This window comes from Zonotrichia leucophrys, chromosome 15, assembly GCF_028769735.1.
Source record: "Zonotrichia leucophrys gambelii isolate GWCS_2022_RI chromosome 15, RI_Zleu_2.0, whole genome shotgun sequence".
Classification (NCBI taxonomy): Eukaryota; Metazoa; Chordata; class Aves; order Passeriformes; family Passerellidae; genus Zonotrichia; species Zonotrichia leucophrys.
In genome coordinates this window covers 7,834,384-7,848,108 of record NC_088185.1, presented here as the reverse complement: position 1 = coordinate 7,848,108, position 13,725 = coordinate 7,834,384, and the positions used below count along the sequence as shown (strand labels likewise).

Sequence of the window (13,725 nt, the reverse complement as noted above, 5' to 3'; positions counted from 1 at the left end):
TCAAAAGAAAATAAAAGTATTTAATGCAAAATATTTCCAAAAGTTTTTACAGCAATTTCCTATAAATGGAGTCTTTCTTAAAGAACGAAACCACTGATACAAAGGTATTGTTCCAAAGGGGATTACAAAACTTTCTCTTCAGCCACACAGAGATAGAGAGGGCATTCCTCTTATCTGAAAACACCTAAGATGAACTGAAAAGTGATATTCAGAATCTAGCCTGCTATGTCTAAGTTGTGGTAACACACAGATTCTTTGGGATTAAAACTTCACAGGCTGATATATCTTTGCCCCATAAAACCTTTATTAAGATTCCTAATAATTTGTGGTTATGTAATGGAAATATCTGAGATGCCTTTCAGCTACATTATGTGGTTTTTCCTAATGATGGGAAGCCTGACATTGGAGCAGACTATGGGGTGTTCTACCCTGCAAGGACCAGGCTTTAGGGATGGGTGTTAAACAAAACAAACAAAAGAGTTGTTTCCATTCCTGCTCAGTTGCTCAAGGCTGTAGTTTCTGGCACCTGAGGGCAGGTGTGAACTGGTGCATCCTGGCACCTCTGGCTGTCCAGTGGCTCAGGAGAGGGCAGCCACTGGGAGGAGTAAGTGGTGCAGCTGCCCCGGGCTCCCCATGTAGATTTGCAGCTTCTCAGGCTGCTGTTGGAGGCTTTAATGGGTACAGAAAGAGCTCACTTGGAGTGAGCAAGGCCCTTCAGATGACAGCAGTCAGTCCAGACAAAATTGGTCCTTGTTGAGAAGCAGCAGGAGGCAGCTGGAAGGTAAGGGCAGGACAGGCTGGAGCCCTTCCACAGAGCTCTCCAGCAGCACAGGAGCTTCCCAGCACATTAATTCATTCCCTTGGTTGGCACACTTGGCTGGTCTGGAACGATTACCTGTAAAAGGAGCTCTTTCACCACTGTAGCTGTTCACTGCAGTAGTGCCCTGCAAGGCTGGGCTGGCCTGGGCTGCTGCCAGCCAAGCAGAGAAAGGCTCCAGCTGATCCCTGGGGAGCTGGGCTGCCTGCTCCCTGCTTTGCAAAACAACAACAAAACAGCCTTCGAGGAAGATGCAGTGGGGGAATGTGCTCTCTAGAAAACAAAGCCACATTAACCAGCCTCAACAAAGCAGCAGTTTTCTCTGCCAGTGGAAGGGCAGGCTGGTGCCTTCCCTCCCCGGGACAGCCTGGCCTTTGGGCTCTCTGGGGCCACGTGGGAGGCTCCTGTTTGCTCTGTGCTGCCCCAGTGCTGGGCTCCCCACGCTGCTACCAGGAGCTGAAGTCCCCGAAGCCTGTGCTCTTCTTCTCTTTCTTCACAGCTGTGCTCGTTGAAGGCCCATCATCCTCCGCACTGCGCTTCCTGCAGCCAGAACGAAAACAACTCTGAGGGAGCCTTTACTGCCAGTGGGACCAGGGCAGCCTGGATGCCTGTTCTGCCTGTTCTCTCCCAGCACCAGCTATACTGCAGTCAGCCCATCCCTTGTCAACTAGACAGGAGTGCAAGCTCCATGCCAGCATGGCTTGGGGGTCTTTGGAAGGCCCAAAAAGAGGGAGCATGAGTCCATTGGGATGGTTTGGATCAGGCTTTGAACACTCCCAGGAATGTGTTCAAAGCACAGAGAGTTCTCCAGGCCAGAGCTGAAGATTTAACAGCTGTACCTTTTTAGCATGGCCAGGAGAACATGAGCCATGAGTTTTCCCACACCTTCTCACCTGCACTTGTGGCAGCAAAAGGATTTATGGGGAATTAGGCATAAAGCAGCTGGGAGGGCTCTTCCAATCTTTCCTGTTTCTTGAGCCCAGCCTGTTGCAGTTGCTGCTGTTATCATCAGCCTCTCTTGAGCAGAGCTTGCAACCCCAGGGAACACTGTGCCACCAGCTCATGTGATGTAGTTTTATTGTCAGATATCAGTAGCTGATAGGGAGAACACCAACCCCTAAATCTGCCAGAGCAGGCTGCAATGACTGAAGGTCCTTTCTATACTACCTGGTCCTTTCCACAGAGCCACAACTGCTGGATTTCCTCTGTAAATAAGAGTGAAGTGTGTCAGCAGTTTTAAGCTGGACATAGTATTTTAATGGACACACAATATTCTGCAACTGAAAAATTTTACTGACATGCTAAACTGACCTACCTGAGCTAACATGTCTCTGTTCTCACAGTTATGCAAATGCCTGTAAGTCACAGAGGCACACACAGGCTGATTAAATGGCTGCCCAGATCTGTGTATGCATAAATACAGGCCTTCATGTACCAGACAGACAACAGCATTTTTGCAAATGCTTTTAGAGAAGTCCGCTAAAAATCAAGTGGAAGGCATTTATTTTAATTTTTCCAAAACACATGCTAAGCTGCTGCTCAGCCAGGATTCTGTGCTGTCCTTATGAAAGAAAGTAGTGCTGCCAATCCTGACAGGGGTACAAAGGGCTCCTGGGAGAGGATGCTTTAGGATAAGCCTGTCCAACCAGCCAGGTACCCTGGAGCTACTCAGCTGCCCTGTGCTCCCACAGCAAGCCTGGGAGCCTGCTCTCCTTTGCAGCCATTTCAGCTGTGCTGGTACAGCTGCTTGTGTGGCAGAACAGGGAACCAGAGCAGCAAACTGATGGGGGCCTGGGGCAGCTACTTTGTGCAGGGCAGAAGTTGCTAAAAGAGAAACGTCTGTGGGACCACGGCCTTCAGAAATAGCTTCAGAAAAGGAAGAGGATAAAAGATGGTGTAGAAGTGACACAGTACAGTTCCTCAAAGACTTCTGAGTTCTGGAATTGTTTCTACAGTTCTGAAGTCAGCAAATGCTTTTAAAGACCAGCTTGGTCATGTTCAAGGGCTAAAAGAGAAGCTCAGCTAATGTGTGACCTTGAAAAACAACAGAAGTGAAGTCAACTCTTGACTGTTAGGACTACGTGAGGGTGTCTTTGCTGGCCTAAAACAAACATCTGAACAATGGCACAGGACAGGGCCAGCATCCAGCAGGAAAGGCACCTAAAATATTCAGCAAAAATCAGAAGGACAGGGAACTCACGCTGCAGCCATGTTGATGTATTTTCCAATCCCCTGCCGGTAAGTTTTAGGAGTCTGAACCTCTTTCTTTGGTGGGACCACTTCAGCTTTTATTTTGGCTGCTTCTTCTTCCTGCTGGAACTTCTCCCTTTCAGCAGCGACCTGTGGAAGCAAAGGGTGCAATCTGTTGCAAGAGATAGTGCAGAATAAGGAGAAAATGTCTACAATTCTTTGAAGCTTTAAAGCACTCAAAACCAGCAATCAGCACTGCTGAGATTACAGGGCAGGCTTTAGGAGACAGCCCTCAAGGGCCACTACAAACAGGCTCTCTGCAGCCATTATAGCAAAACTCTCTCACCTGCAGGCACCCACAGCTACTGGGGGCATTTGAAAGGAACCCATCAGAAGCCTGATGGACTGGGAGCTGTGCCAGACTCAGTTACCAGAGTAACTCTCCACTGAAGGAGCGACTGGGATCCTGGCAAAAAGGCAATGTTGAATGGCAGCTGCTTAATCTTAGCTGGCAACCAGATGGACCAGGGAGCTGCCCATGTGCAAAGAAAAGGCATTAAGTTGCAAAATCCTCTCCAGAAAAGCTCTGGCCTTTCAAAAAAACCTCAACCAACCAAGCAACCTCACCTGTGCATCTGCCTCTTCATAGGGATCAACAAAAACAGTTGTTGTCTCAATTCTTATTTCTTCCTGGAAGCAGAAGAGAAGAGCAGTTATTCCATCTGCTGATTAAGTTGTGCCATCTCCCCCTATTTTGGTTTCAAGAAGTGTCAGCAGAGTGACCAGCACTGCCATGTGAGGCCACTGCCCCCAGTGGCTCACACACACCTTGGGACGGTCTGTTTTTGGGTCACTTTCCACATTCTCCATAGCAGTCAGAGTTTCAAAGCCACCAACCACCCTAAAAGAGGAAAGACATGTTATTCAATTGTCCCAACATACTCAAAACATTCCTACACCCTTACCTTTAATATATCTCATTTATGTCCATTACTCTAGCAGGTTTTTAAATCATCATGTTTGAGGGGAGAGCAGTCAGCAACTGTGTTTGGAAGACCTAAGATAATGTCATTCAGTGTGGAAGATAAGAATTTTTTCCTCAAAGATGGGATTTGAATTTAAAATTTAACAGAACATGGAACAGCCCAACACTCGGAGGCAAAGTAAAGCCCAAAACCTGGAAGCCATACAAACCAGCTAGATGAAGAACAAGTCTTTTCTTCTTCTTTGTTTTCAAACTGTGTATGAGACCTAGGAGTGTTATCAGGAAGAGAATGGTAATTACAGCAGCACAGGAGAGCAGTGGCAGAGCTGTCTGCACTAATGCCACTAACACAGAGCACAGGATTCCTCCAGAAGAAAGAAGAAGAAACTCTGCTTTCATATCAAAGAAATAAGCAATGCCTTGACCAAAAACATGACTGTGAGCTCATGAGGGCTCTGGGAAGGCAGCAGAGCATCAAGTCACAGCCACAGGGTAAGGCCAGGGCACTTCTCAAAGCAGTTTTCACCTAGCAGGGCCTTAGATCCCTGGCTTCTCACTTTTCAAGTCAACATATCCAAACACTTGCTTGAAAATGTTTAAGGCTGAAGGCTTTCTGGACTGTTACATGTTTATTTTCAAAAAAAAGTGTGGAACAATGGGAACATTCTAGAAAAGCATATTTAGAAAGGATAAATGGGGAAACCCAGATAATTATAATCCTGTCATCCTGTCATTTTTCCCAGCAAAATAATGGAATAGTGGAGACAGGACATGATTAAGAAAGAAAGGAAATAAGTAACAGCAATCAACAAGGTTTTGTGGAAAACACTGTCTGTCAAACAACCTTCTATCTTTGAGACAACAGATGTGGCTAACAGGGATAACAGTGTCCACAGAACAGACTTCTGGAAGGCGGCTGATATTTTGATTGAGGAACCAGAATGCCATGAAGTGAATACAGTACACATGAAATAAAAAATTGGCTGACAGGTGTCAAAATCTAATTTTAAACAGGAACCACTGAGTCAGTATGTTTTCAGAGGGGTCCTGCTGTGATCAGCTCTTGGTCCCAGGGTATTTAACACTTTTATCCACCTCATCATCCACAATTAAATTTGAAAACAGCTATTCTTAGAAGAGCAGTAAATAAAGAGGAAGACAGGCTGTTGATGCTGAGTGATCCAGATCCATTAGCAAAGCAGGCTGTAGCTGGACAACATCTGTTTTAATAGAGCCAAGCCACATGGCCAAGAACCAAAAATACAGCCCTTACTAACAGCTGTGGGACAATGAGAAGCAGCTGTAATTCTCAAAAACACTGCTCCAGGAGCCAGGGGAGCCTGGGGCCAGGAGATCAGCAGCAGGGGCAGGAATTGGCCACTGAGGAGTCCAGGGCTGCCCATGGGCCAGGGCAAGCCAAGAGCCAGCAATCCCCCAGCTTCAACAGCGGGTAACTGTTTTGAAGCCTGATTGTTGCTGGCACTACAGCAGCAGCACAGGTAGGCTGGCAAGGGATGGGCAGATGAAATGGAGGAAAATCAAATTAAATGAAGCTGGTGGGGAAAAAGAATACCAAACTGGTGGAATATGTAGAGCATTTTATCACCTAACTCTGCTTTCATATCAAAGAAATAAGTAATTCCTTGACCAAAACCCACGTGAAATTCACAATTGCCTTTATACACTTTATACACTCATACCAGGGTATTTCCCTCTCAAAGACACCTGTCCAGTCCCAGCATGGCAGAGTCTGCCCAACCAGCACCAGCAGAGGCCTCTGACTCTCACCTGCCCTGGTCTCAGCTGATCCAATGCAGAAATCACTTCCTACAGCCCTCCTGGGTGCCCTCAGTGCCACCCCGTGGGCTGGGCCAGGCTGTAAGCACAACCAACGGGACAGACCCAGCACAGAGAGTGAACTGAGACAGAGAGGGTGTGCTCACCCTGCCCCAGCACAGCTCTGCTTGCTCATGGTTTGCTGCTCCAAACTCCATTCCCCAGGGGCCTGCTGATATTCTGTAATGAGGCTGTGACTTTTAGGTGCAATTAAAAGGCAGGGATGCAGCCTAGAACAGCCTCAGTCATTTGTGACTGCAGGGAGCAACTGGGGGAGGCTGCACAGGGCTGGAGGACCCCGTGTGAACTTTGGAAAGTTCATAGCAAAAACTCAATTTTAAAATCTCTCTCCAGGCCAATATCAGATTGACTTATAATACTGGTGATTAACACCCAGCCCAAGATATATTCACTGTATTTTAACTGCCCCAAAGGAAACTTCTGATTTAATATCGGAGGATTTTCTAGCCACCAGCTCACTCATTATCTGCTTGTATGTTTTCATTTAATTAGGTTTCTGATAATTTGAAATGGCCAGATCAGCTGTGCACTGGCAATCTCAGCTGAGTAATCCCTTAGCCTGTAGCTAGACCTCCCACAATATTAGCCCTAATGCATTTTACTGATGCTTCCAGATCTTCAGTTGCTCTGCTAATTAAACTTTATTGGTAATATTTTGTCACTTGTACATTTTGAAAGGCTGCCATAGACATGGCATTCACAGGTCATCAGTAAATGACCTAAATAGTCTATTTTGACATGACTGTTACGGGCTAAGGGGGAAGAAGACAAAGTTGTTATGCCTGCAGAGCATGTCATTCTCTTTTCTTCTTCACTTCTTGTCTCTCAAATGGAAAAGTGCTTCCTTTTCTCTCCCTTGCATTCTCCAGCATTTTGCACAGAGAATCTCTGTGTACCACACTGTCAGCACAGTCAGCTTTCAATATATGTTTTTGTCTTTATAAAGACACTGCTGTAATACTGATAAAAAATAAAAACTAATTTGAATACAAACCACAAGCTCAGAGGAGAGAGCTCTGAGCAGAGGGACAGGAAATAATCTACAAATCACTTTTGTTCAGGGAGCACTTGGGAGCTTTGTCAGGGTCAGACCCAGCTGAGGCTGGTATCTGACCACTAAAAATGAACATACAAAAGGACAAGGTCTGATTGCAAAATCACCCATCCAGTAAAAACTGAACTACACACTAACCTGGCAGTCAGAGCTGGATGCAAAAGAAATTGAATATTCCAAACTGTGAAGGCTTTTGCAAGCTTTCCTCTGATCTAAGAGACAAGGTATACACAGGCCCTTGAAATATTACATGTCGTTATTGTCAAATCTCATGATGTTATTGCAGCACTAAAATCAGTTTGATGAGATATAATGTGTCAAAGCCCATGCACTGGCATCCCTCACAGCAACTGCTCCTCAGTGAATGAGGAAACCAACACACCAGAGAAGTTTTAGGGATTCTTTGCCTGCCCAACAACACATATTTTGGGCCAAGAAAAAAGCCCATACAAATTATAAGAGAAAAGACAATCAGATCAGTACATAAAAACATTTTAAAAATCCTCTAAAGAATGAGCCACTACTTAATATTATTCTAATATTCAAGGAAATCTGTGCATAATTTTCAGTAAAAGAAAATGCAGATTCCAGAAATTCAGGCTCACATCCCTTTATAGTCTTTACACGGGCTAAATGTGTGGCACAGCCAGTGACTGCTCACACTGTGGTGTCTGGTCTCGTGCAATGGCACTTCTGCCAAGATGGGAGCCAGCATGGCAGGGAAGGGAGAAGGGCATAAACAAGTTTAACCTTTTCCTCTGCTTCTGGCTCTACTCCTTTTATAAGGTGTCATACATGCTTTGTCCTAAACTGGCTGAGGTTTAAGAAGGTGTTCAGATGACACCCTGCAGTGAAAAGGGTGACACTTTCAAGACACCATTCACATCAGAACACCCAGTGGAACTGAGAGTTTGCTGTGTGCTTCCAGTAGATGTTGAACAGAGAAATCATGATCTCAGCTATATATTTAGCTCAGCAACCCTGAGACAGCTTGTATTTTTAGAGGAGCTTGATAAATGTTGCATTACATTTAAGCATGAACGACAAGGCAGGTACATTTATGGTATTTTTTTTCTGTTAGCATAGGAATGAAAACAAAAATGTGCCCTCACTCATGCAATTCTGTTTTCTTGAAAGCTGGCTAAGTTAGCACTGGAAATCTTTGCATTTCACATTTAGATGTGTTATTAAAATCTTACTTCCTGTTAAGGCTCCTTTATGTAAAGGAGCAACCTTGCTTCAAAACCACTGCCAGTGCCTTTGCACGATGAAGAAGTGAAATATCCAGAGCAGGCTCTATCCATTTGCAAAATGCCAATGAAGGTCTCACTGCACTTTAGTGAGTGCTGCCCAAAGAAAAAATGCATCTCCCCTGCAGGCCCAGAGACATTCACACGTGAATCTATTTCTCATACTTTTGTTTGGAAGAATTATTGAAATTAAGCCTTCTGCAATGCTGGGAATGGCAGTGAGCCAACATAATAAGAGTTTCCTGGTCAGAAGACGATACAAGAACAATGTCTGGACTTTTTTTTAAAACAAGCTTTAAACTACAAACAGAAAACAGAAAGAAAAATTGCTCTTTTGTAAACACATTCTGCCCCAAAGGTTATTTTTATAAAAAGGAGAACACACATTTATATACACACACAGAGGGAACAACACATATGTGCACAAACACGTACACTCAGGACAAAATGTTTTCTATGCATACACCCAATCTGCAGTGGAGTGAGCAATTCAAATGTGCAACAAGAATGCAGCCAAAACATCTCCATCCCTCTGCTAGATAAGGGCTTCATCTAGCAGGCGAGACACAGTAATAAAGGGTGATGAAAATAAAACAACTTGGAAAAAAGCTTATTGAAACTAGACTCAACAGATGAACCTGGCACGAAAGGACTTCCCTGCCTTGGCACAGGTCCCTGTTCAGAGATCATACAACTGTTTTGGAAACGACAGCAGTCCTCATGCAGCTCCAACAGCCCAGTGCTCATGTGCAGCCATGGCTTCCACAGGAGGCCTGGCTCATTTCCCCACCTTTGCTCCTTGCTCTTTGCTCCTGTCCTGGTGTCTGAGGAGCAGACTCTGTACTGCAAAATTAGGTCAGTCTCCCTACACACAATCAGCTCTTCTGCTGTCACACAGTTTCTCCAATCTTCTGATGTACTAAAGCAGAAGAGCCAAAAGAACATGAGTTTTCCAGCTTAGAAGCAACTGGGATTCACTGATTCAAATCAGACGGAATGTTGCAAGTGGAAACAGACAGTGTGTTATACAACAGCACCTGGGTAACTGAATAATGCCTGCTAGTTGCTTTATGTAGCTAATTACTTTAGAGGACAAGAGTTACTTTCATTGCCCCAGTCTACAGAATTGCACTAGAAAGCAATTAACAGGTTAAGGAATACTCAATACAGAGTGATACTGATCCAAGGGAAAAACTCTCTTTCACAAAAGCATCTGGCAAGGAGAGAAGGGAAGGAAAGAGAAGAATAAGCTGAATGCATGTCAGCTATTGACTGATGTCTCCAGTCTGACCAAGCCTGAGGTTTCCCAAACCACCTTGTTCATTATTTCTGGGAGCAAGAGAGCTGAAGAATGAGCAGCAGAAACCTCGAGAGACAGTAAAAGTTATGCGCAGAGGCAGATATGTACAGCCTCACAGCAAAGAGAAAACTGTCCTCCACATACTCATCTCCTGTCTCAGTTGCCACTTTCTTTTCTCAGCTCTTGACAAACACAAGTGATGCTCTAATAAACACACAGAACTGCTGTACAGATAATTTCCAGCTTTGCCACTCTGACCACAACACTTTTCTCTCTGCTCCCTTTATTGCCCTTTGTTTTATTGCATCACATCACAAATCTGCAACGTCCTCATTTTCAAGCCCACCGTGCTCTGCTTGTCCTAAATCTCACCCAAAATTCTGAAAGAATTTTTCTTCTGTTGATCACTTTCCACTACTATTTTAAATATGCACATTTTTATGTGTGCCTTTAGCTTTGGAACAGGCTCCCAAAAAACAACCATGGACCAATTTTGTTTTTTCCCGAGGCTTTCTTTTTCCAAAGGTGGTGGAAGGTAGGTTGAAATGGGTCACTGTCACAACTTCCCTGTATCTATATGCATATATAGAATATATATCTGTATTTCTACTTACATAGCTCTCAGGGACAGAGATTATGTTTCTATTTCTGCTAATAAAGGGCAAATGTACCAGGTCTCTGATCCATGAGAGCTGTGAACCATTGCAACAGGAAACACAACGACATGGATGGGATATGCTTGCACCTAAATTTCATAAAGAACACCCAACAGGGGCCTGATCTTATCTGCTGGTTTGACTGTAGTGTTCCTGTAGCCCCTGCAGGTCACAGCACAGCCAAGGCCCAGCTTGGAGCACAGGTAGGAAGGAGATTCAGGCACAGAGCCCAGGGCAGCAGCAGGCAGGACCCTCCCCAGGCAGCAGCCCCCTGCAAATGCTTCTCATCCCCTCTGTGCAGAGCAATGGCATGTCAGTTGGTTGATATTATCTCAGTTTCTAAATTAAACCTCTTACCAGCAAGCTAAAAGCCCACAAAAACCACCAGTTGGTTTTCATGTTAATTACATCATTCTCTAAGTCAGAAGAAATAGTAATTACTAGAAATGGTAATTACTAATTTAATCTAGGCAGCTCTGTTGGAGCAGGAAATCCATGCAGCCTGCAATACACCTCCAAGGGAAGGCATTCTGCTCTCGCTCTGTTTCGGCTCCCCAGCCATGCCAGATTATCTCCTTTCTTGTCAGAACCAGCATCCTCATCACTGCCACCATGAGCAGCACAATCATGAGCCCTTCCCTGTCCCCCAGCCACAGCTTTCTCCAGAGACAGGAAAACCCCAGTGCACCAAGGCAGACACATCTCCTCTTCACTGTCCCACTGCCCAGGTGTGGGCATTTATAGAGTCTCCTACATAAAAATTGTGTTTCAGACCAGTGGGGACATGAATAAGATGCATTTCCAGAAAAGGCACTTTTCAATGTTGCATCCACAAAGGACCAAAGAAACAAAGAAAGGAGTAGAGAATGGTTGCCCTTTTACTCTTTTTTGTTCTCCTAAGTATGGGAAGCCTGCTGAAAAGTTGTATACAAGTTACAAACATGTCAAACTCCGCTCTCCAAGATACCTGTATGACACTTCCATGGACTAGAGTCACACAGGAGTAGCTGAGAGTACAGGTCAGAGTATGTAGGTTTTTATATTAACTGAAATAAGTAATCCTCAAATCTGTATGAAAGTCACAACAGGCCAGTAAGCAGCCAGTTAACAATACAATAAACACTGATGGAAACAAAGAATCCTGTTATCGTGGGTTCATTCTGCTCTTAAACCTAGATATTATTCCTAGATATGCTTCCCAGACACTATTGTGCTATAATCAGCTCAGATATAGTCACCAAATCCTGGAATCACCCAGGATCTAAAATATCAAACTGAAGTTGGAGTTTTACTAAGGTACAATCCCTGGCATCCTCTGGCTTTTATGACCTTTAAAAGCAATGCAGGTAAAAACAACTGATGGATTTTGATGACAAAATACGGATCTTAAAAGCTACACACATCAACCTTTTATTATTTAATTTGTAGGTAAATTAAATTATTCAATAATTCAACTTATAGATTAATACAAAGTGACTGGGGTACATATATCCCAGCATCTTAATTTTACCTTATTTGAGTTGATCTTCATTTACATGCACGAGAGATCAGAGTAAAATATCCCTGCTCTGTGTTCATATGAAGATGTCACTCATTTTTCATGCAGGAAACCAAATATGACTCTAAACCAACATCTTTTATAAACTTTTTCCATTGTATTTCAGCTAAAAATATAAGCAGCACCACTTCTTCACTCTGGGGCCTAAGCTCAGATTTTTGTTACAGCAAAGACAATTCACAAATTAAGACAGTCTTTGCAAAAACTGCAAAAATCTCTGCTATATATGCTTAAGCAGATTTACCTGGACTAAGTAATTCCTCTTTAAAGAGCAACATCCAGTGTGAAACAGCATCTGAGCTATTTTGCTCACTTGAGACATTCAGCACAGTGTGAAGGCTTTGGGGAGCACACTCCCTGCACCACAGCTCAGCTTCTCTCCAATCCTTTCCTGGTGAATTCTGGTAAAACTGGAGCACACTGAGGAACTCAGCAAAGGCACTGGAGGACTACACAGTGCTCACTGAGGCCAGGCTGCACCCAGAACTGCAGAGCAGGCACATTTTCAGCTGAGCTGTCTAACACAGACATTACTTGATGAGGTGGCCAGCTCAGGTTAACAGCATTACTGGAGGGGATTTGAAGGGGTTTTTGCAAGGTGGACTCAAATTGTTGCTGAAGTGAATTAGTCCTAAGATCTGGATAAGGTAACTCCTTCAAGAATTACTGACTCTCAGCTTTTAGTATTAGAATTTGCTTTATTTGTCTGCTTTCACAAAAGGACAAGGGAACTTTGAATTTTTCTAGGACAAACCCGAGAAAGAAAAAAGAAATACATTTCCAAGAGTGTAATTATTGAAGAATCACTATTGGAACTAACAGCACTAAAATAAAGTGCCATTAAAATGAAGCCTCAAAAGTTGCAGGCAGGGAAGATGGATTAAATATATCACTTTCACTGTACAGCACAATTGTATGACATTCAATCAAAGTAAACAGCACATGGTTCTGTTTTCCATTACTGACTTCCAAATGAATAGAATCATGAAAGGAATAAAACCCCAAATCTACAAGTAAAAAAGATTGTAAGATTCTCAGGAGCTCCCAGTGCAGCAGGCTAGCAACATTCCCACTCCTGCCATGCATGAGGGATGGCTGAGAACAGCTCTGCTTTACTTGGTAAATACCAAGTACCTGCAGCAGAGGAAGCAAAGAGCAAACCATAAGAAAGAGTTTGTATCTTCTTCTTCAATAAATACCTTAATCTTTATCATGTGAAAACTTCACTGGAAAAGACTTTCAGAAGAGATTTCTTTATAAGGAATGAAGTTCTCTCACTGTCTGGGCATTGGTAGTATTTTTATATATGTGTGCATAAATATACAGATTTATACCAGTGATAATTGTCAGGAATAAAAGAAAATAAGAATAAAATAAAAAAGAATAAGAAGGGCCAAAAGACCTCATCTCTGCAGAAGCTCTATTCCATGATGAAGAACAGTCCTGTCATGACTAATTTTTCAGCTGATGGCTCATAAGAGGATGAAAGCAGTATTGAAGAGCTAATCTCTTGTGTCCCAGCAATTAACATGCACAAATATTAACATGGTTCATTACATGACTATGATTACTTTCCTCATGACTCCTGGAGGGCCACCCACAGAAGGGAAGTGAGGCAACTTACACAGAAGAAAGGAGGGAAAAAAGGCAGGGTCTGCTGACTGGCATTGGTGCAATGTTGCCCACCTCCTCATGACCAGGAGAACTGGATTGTGAGCTGGAATTTTGCTCCAGTTCAATTACAAGAGTCACTAGATTCTGCTTTTTAGGCTTCAGACACACAAGGGAGAATGTCTGCTATGCTGCTGCCCAAAATATCCTTCACTTACCTTCCAAAAACTGTGTGCTTCCTGTCCAGATACGCACAGGAGCGGAATGTGATGAAGCTAGAAGGAAAAAAGATATAACAGTTACCACATTGTCCCACTGACCCTCAGCAACAGCCAGTAATGCTTAAAAATGCTTAAAAGTACAAAGTGTCTGCAAAAGCTTTCAGAGAGAAGCCAAGCCCCTCTCCCTCTCTGGCTCCTCTCTGGAAGGCCTGTGTACCAAACATCC

The 13,725-nt window shown here is 43.7% G+C and overlaps 1 protein-coding gene across 2 annotated transcripts in view; it reads right to left on the bottom strand.

Annotated features, from left to right (window-relative positions):
* PPIL2 (peptidylprolyl isomerase like 2) overlaps positions 1-13,725 on the bottom strand; it is a 68,101-nt gene continuing 54,376 nt past the window's right edge. The window contains exons 16-21 of one of the 2 annotated variants that reach the window (XM_064726902.1): positions 13,497-13,553; positions 3,836-3,908; positions 3,635-3,697; positions 3,018-3,157; positions 1,985-2,022; positions 1,162-1,357 (exon numbers count right to left, since the gene is read on the bottom strand). In XM_064726902.1, the coding sequence (XP_064582972.1) occupies positions 1,311-1,357; positions 1,985-2,022; positions 3,018-3,157; positions 3,635-3,697; positions 3,836-3,908; positions 13,497-13,553 (418 nt within the window). In that variant the 3' untranslated portion in view covers positions 1,162-1,310. Of the gene's footprint in view, positions 1,358-1,984; positions 2,023-3,017; positions 3,158-3,634; positions 3,698-3,835; positions 3,909-13,496; positions 13,554-13,725 lie in introns of both variants that reach the window. The other variant, XM_064726901.1, reaches the window with a different exon arrangement.